The sequence below is a fragment of the Dipteris shenzhenensis genome, chromosome 14 (genome assembly GCF_047967505.1).
Source record: "Dipteris shenzhenensis isolate YYH24624 ecotype China chromosome 14, Dip_SZ_1.0, whole genome shotgun sequence".
NCBI classification, from domain to species: domain Eukaryota; kingdom Viridiplantae; phylum Streptophyta; class Polypodiopsida; order Gleicheniales; family Dipteridaceae; genus Dipteris; species Dipteris shenzhenensis.
The window spans coordinates 45,838,986-45,844,910 of record NC_141609.1 but is presented as its reverse complement, the minus strand read 5'-3'; the positions used below and the strand labels follow the sequence as shown (position 1 = coordinate 45,844,910).

The 5,925-nt window shown below is 43.0% G+C and overlaps 1 protein-coding gene across 2 annotated transcripts; it reads right to left on the bottom strand.

Annotated features, from left to right (window-relative positions):
* Positions 1-1,014: 1,014 nt before the first annotated feature.
* LOC147894712 (endo-1,3;1,4-beta-D-glucanase-like) lies at positions 1,015-5,396 on the bottom strand. 2 transcript variants are annotated; one of them, XM_087385008.1, is made up of 8 exons: positions 5,309-5,362; positions 4,979-5,205; positions 4,763-4,784; positions 4,498-4,633; positions 4,300-4,390; positions 4,053-4,142; positions 3,871-3,971; positions 1,015-1,402 (listed from the first exon to the last, which is right to left on the bottom strand). In XM_087385008.1, exons 2-8 carry the CDS (start codon positions 5,136-5,138, stop codon positions 1,247-1,249), a joined length of 756 nt encoding a protein of 251 aa, XP_087241134.1. In that variant the 5' UTR covers positions 5,139-5,205; positions 5,309-5,362; the 3' UTR covers positions 1,015-1,246. The 2 variants fall into 2 exon arrangements, with proteins under 2 accessions (XP_087241134.1, XP_087241133.1); XM_087385007.1 differs by having other exon boundaries at positions 4,979-5,396.
* Positions 5,397-5,925: the final 529 nt, after the last annotated feature.

Genomic DNA, 5,925 nt, shown 5'->3' with positions numbered 1-5,925 from the left:
ATTGTTGTAGTCTTTGATCCGGAGTACATAAGCATGACCAGTTTCACTGCTATTGTGGAAACTCTGGAGTTTGGTTAATTTCATTCCTCAATGTGAGAATCCTGGAAGTGTTCTTGGACTCGTAGAGAGCTGCAAACATATCCCGTGCTTCTTTGGATGTCTTGATAGTGTTGAGCTGTCCTAGCATGACATCTCGCACATTCTGCTAAATAAGATGATACGTGTACTTATCTTTCTTATCCCATTCTGCCTGTGCTTGGGCAATGGCAGAATTTGCTACAAGTGTGAAAACTACTGGTGTAGCTAGAGATCCCGCTTCCCTGGCTATTGTTTTTCCTACTCCTTTAAGATACTTGCCAAGCTCATGATGTAGGTTTCTTTTGGCAGGACATGATGGAGGCACACATTTGTATAGAGTGCAAATACCAAGATGAAGAGGACCGCAAGTGAAAAGAGGAGTTACTTCTTTGGGCATACAAGTCGATAGACCCATGCAAATAATGCCTCGTTTGCATTAGTGATTCGTGATTTTTAAACATTCATTAACCCATTATTCATGAGCGGCATGTGATTTATTAAATATATGAGATGTAGACATTGCTACTTTGAGATTCCTATTTACTTAATTCCTTCCTCTCTCCCTTCTTAATTAAAGAAATTTTATATTAATTACCCCTCCCTTTTGACCCTCATCCCCTCTCCCCTATGATTAATAAACAATTGGTGAACCTTCTTTGAGATTTTGGAGATTCTAAACTTCTAATGTTAAAGAGAGAGAGAGAGAGAGAGAGAGAGAGAGAGAGAGAGGAGGGGGGCGGGGGGCATCTAGAACGATGCATGCCCAATACAACAAGAAAAAGAGTGGTAATTCACCATTTGAATGAAAAGCTATCTTGAGAAATCATAAAAGCAAATTTTTCCTACATGAGAGGAAAGGCCAAACTAGAAAAACAAAAGGGAAGCAATGTATTTTCCATTTTATTACAACATCTATCAAATACTTCACCAACTACCTCATGGATTAAAGATTTTCTTAAGAGTAAAAAATTCACATCAATATTGTATTTATCAAAGCCCAAAAAGCAACAACATTACCAACCACAAGTATGATTACATTCAAAGTACATCGAATCTTTATCCATGGGCTTCTACCAATTGTCCCACCACGACCTTTGCATTATTTTTGGGATCCTTTAGCTAACATAATGAGAAATAGATCATGTCAATTTGAGTTAAATTAAAACTTTTAATGGGCAATTGTTAGAAATCTTGTGAACCACGAAAGCATATCCTTGTGAGCTTCCTCTGCTAGCTCTACAGCTTCCTTGTCCTGTGGATCATAGCGAGTTGTCCACCCATGATCAGCTCCCTTGAAAATTTTCACAAGGCTCTTGCTTCCCACCTGCATCAATTTCCAAGTGCTTATAAAGACGTTGATTTATAATTTTGGGTTCATATATTGTGAGGTACATCTAGAAGAATTGTGACCACTCAACGAATAAAAATTGGTACATGGTTGGCTGAGTGCATATCCCAAGAGGATAACACTCATGTGGAGAGCCTAGTTCACTCTAGAGTTGTCAAAAATCTATGTTGTGAAAAGCCACAACCACCATAATTATCATTATAGAGTCATTTTCAAGAAAAATATTTAAAAAGTATAAACCCTCTACATCTACTTGGACATAGGACCTTAATAAATTTAGTGAACCCTCTACATCTACTAGGGCATAGGATCTCAAGGTACTCTTACAATCTAAAAATTGGAGTACATAAACATAATGGAATAATATTTCAAATTGAACTATGGAGTCTAGCAGGCCTAGCTTTTCATTTGCTCGAGGGATAGACATAATGGAATAACATTTCAAATTGAACTATGGAGTCTAGCAGGCCTAGTTTTTCATTTGCTAGAGGTATTCTACAATATAAGGTTCTTTGAGCTTATTGGATACCGTTGCCTTCAAGAGATCTAAATCTCCTTTGTGGGCATGTTCTCTAGCTAGGTTAACAAAAGCCAGAAGACACCCAATCAATCGACCAATTACGCAAATGCAGCTGGACTATGGCATTCACATAGTCTAATAGACACCTCCAACCCAACTTAAGCTAGAGAGATAGCTCACAGCAGAGCCTAACATAAGGTCGTTCGGCCTAGCACCCCAACCCACCGCTTTAGTGCTCTGATGCATACCACTCAAACCCTACACGATCCAAAAATGTATAGTCATGAACGATTGTGTGCCACTTTTTTTGAACACCATAACTGGGCAGAAAAGACTTTATATGGTGCTTTTCGGGCAAACAAGGCAATGAAGGGAGTCGCACCCTTCATCCGAACCAAGTCACGTGGGGGGCTTGCGTCGTGAAGCAGTGCCATGTGACATACTTCTTTTGTGAAAACAATTCCAAATTTTCTCATTTTGGACCCAAGCAATGTGCCGCCTCATAGGGACCAAGCGAGGGTTGAGTAAAGGTGAAGTTAAAGGAAAGCACACAAAAAACAGTTCGTCTCGAGAGCCTTGCTTTTAAAAGGAGGGAGAGTTAGTTCTTGAGTTCCATGACTGATGCTAGAGAGATCAATAGCCAATAATATATGCTTTGCAGCTCATTAGACTGTTGCAAATTGCAATTCCAAAGGCTTATTGAAAGTGTGAACTCCAAGGATTTACTTAAAGGGAAGCTCAGCTTCTGCCTTCTCCCTCTGTTAAAGTTACAAGGAGAGTGTATACAAATTGCCTAGTGAGGAACTCATATCATGTTGGACACATCTACAAGACTTGTAGCACCCTTCACATTGTTCCTTACCCTTATGCAAGTGTAGAACGTGATTTTAGCTTCTAGAGCCACTTCAGGTCATGTGTAGAGCGTCATGGAAGCTGCTACCAACGCTTAAGGATAGATTTCGGGAGGTTACATTCGTCGCTAGTGTCGACAACGGGCCCCAGCATCGCTGGAGCCCTTTCTCGATGCCGAAATGTCTATAAGCATGCTTATAATGTCTATAAGCATGCTTATAGACATAAGTTTATAATCTGTCCACTTATGTGTGCCAGAAGCATGTGTGTGGCTTAGAGGCAAAAGCTTACACCTCCACAGAAAAGGTCATGGGTTCAATCCCCAACGTGGGGGGATCACGCCTCAACTGTCTATAAGCTTTTAAATTAGTGCAAACAGCTTTTCCGACGATTGGCAGGGTGGGTCCAGGCTTATTGAAAGCTCAACATAGGACAAACTAAACACCCCGAAAAGCTTTTCCGGCGACTTATTGAAAGCTCAGCATAGGACAAACTAAACACCCGGAAAAGCTTTTCCGGCGACTGGTGGGGTAGGTCCAAGCTTATTGAAAGCTCAGCATAGGACAAACTAATCACCCCCGAAAAGCTTTTCTGATAGCCAGACTAAACACCCCGAAAAGCTTTTTCGATAGGTGGCCGGGTGGATCCAGGTTTTTCGATAGGTGGCCGAGTGGATCCAGGCTTATTGGAAGCTCAACATAGGACAAACTAAACACCCCGAAATTTATCCCCAGGCGCTGCCAACAACTCAGCGCCTTAATAGACGGACGTTTTACGGGGTTGATCTTTTTTTTTGGCAAGAAACAACCGGGCTGATCTGCCAGAGGTGGACATGAATTTTATGCGGTGTGAGCAAATCTCGCTCCACTGGTGAATGTTGGGAAGCCCTTCTACAAGAGCCATCGTTATCGTGAGAAAAAGCACGTACATTCATAATTACTTTGGGGCCGTCTTCACGTTAGATCAGTGGTGCAAAGCAAGACTTACTATGTTGTGGTCTCCTAATGTTTCGTCGTCCCGCATCGTAGCGCAAAGCAAAAATCCACACCTGAACATGGGATCTGACACATACCTCAGGAAGCTCCGCTAACACATTTCCAAACTCCATGGCCATTTCCGGCGGCGTAATCACGTCGATCTCGGCGGCTAATATGGCCAATGGTACTTTCACCGCTGCAATATTCATAAAGCTCAGTTTCTCTCAGTTTAGACCACTGCTCTTCTATGATCCGCACTATGATTCACTATTTCTACCTTTGATCTCCTCCATAAGGAGGAACGAGGGATGCAACATTACAGCAGCATCAACTTTGTCATCGTTTAGGAGACTAACGGTGATCTTCCCTGCGGATTTAAGCAGAAGAACACAGTTAGTCCATCGTCAATGGCGTGGGAAACGTCTCAAACTATCTCTAGGTACTGATCAACATGAAAAGCGCGAGAAAGTGAAGCTTAGGAGGTCCGCAACGGCATGCAGTTTCTCTGTTCTGCATTCACAGACCTCCCCAGCAGAATCCTGCAACTCCTACGCGTTGAAATCCTTCGGCTTTCAGCTTGTGGATGACAAGTCCGGCTTCTGCGATGGCCTTAGGCTGCAGTACCAGCCTTTAGTTACTCCGTTATATGGGTCGATTAAACACCCTTGCATTCCAAAAGCGAAAACGCCAAAGAACTACATGGATCTTCAAGTGATTAGCACCTGAGAACGCCTGGCAAGATACGCATCGAGACCTTTATAAGGATTCTCAGGGTCCGACGAAGAAAAGAAATCTCCCTCCATGAAATCAGGAAGTATCACATAATGACCGGCAGCTGCAACTTTGTCTGCCAAACGTCTGAACAACACGCTCACGTTTAGATCGTAACTCTTGATCTGTTGCTGATGTTCAAGCTTTTTTCAAGTGACCATGAACTGCACTAGAAGTTTAAATCAATTAATCAAATGTATGGGCCGCAAGGTTCACCTGGTCTGTGGGACTTTCCATCCTGTCCCCGATCGATCGGCCCGAACCCAAAACACACAGATGTCCGAGCTGCTTCAGTACTGATAGATCGGTTGATCTCATAAAACACAAAAGGATAAAAGTGGTCTAAACCAGCTAGGAAAAGAACCCAAACGTAAAGTGGAAGGAGCTAGCGAGCAGAGCACAAAAGCGAAGCTTCGTCGTGGAAAGCAGTACCGTAAATATCGCAAATGAAGAGAACAACAGATGGAGCAGTTGGGGAGCCGGTGACATAGGCGGGAAGATGAGCGAGAGTTGTTTCGGAGCCAAGGCAATCATACAGGTCAGGAGGCGGAGGGAAGCAGCACTGTCCAGCGTGGGAACCAGAGGCAGGCATTTTTCAGTGTGATGGTTGATCAGAAACGAACACTCCAACGAGGAGATGGACTGTGGGAGTGTGGACTGTGGGAGTGAGAGAGCTAGCGAGATTTCGTGTGGACTATGGGAGTAAGCTAGCTAGCTAGATTTCGTGTGGGATGTGGAAGTGAGCTAGCTAGATTTCGTGAGGACTGTGGGAGTCAGCTAGCTAGCTAGATTTCGTGTGGGATGTGTAAGTGAGCTAGATGGAAGAGTGAGCTGTGGGAGTAAGCTAGCTAGCTAGATTTGGTGCCGGTGAGGGGAAGATACCATGACATTCAAGCTGAGCTCATCAACTCTAATTTAAGAAAGAAAATTGCTCTGTGCGTGACACACCAGTTCCAACAGAAGATCGTGATAAGATCAGAGATGACCCCCACTCGCCCGTGTGGGATGATCCAGATTTTTTGGATATTTTAACACAATCTCCAGTCCAAATTGCTACTTTTTTGGCCTGCCCCAATGGGTAGGCCTTAGGAATCGTTTTACCTCCAAACAGAAAAAGTATTTAGTTATTTTTATGTTCACTTTTTGGCCCTGCAAAGTGGTGTGTTTTGTGTAGATGTGTAGTTCTTTTTGTTACAAGTCATGTTGACTATTAACTGTGAGGATTAACTAGTAGTTAGTATTAAGTGTGATTAGTGTCTAAGGTTGTGTTAGTATGGGTATTTAAGTGTTAGGTCAGTGTTTCAACCCTAATTATCCCTTCCCTCTCCTTACCTTTTCTATGATGCGGCTTATTTCTTCACCCTCCTTCGTTTTGGCGC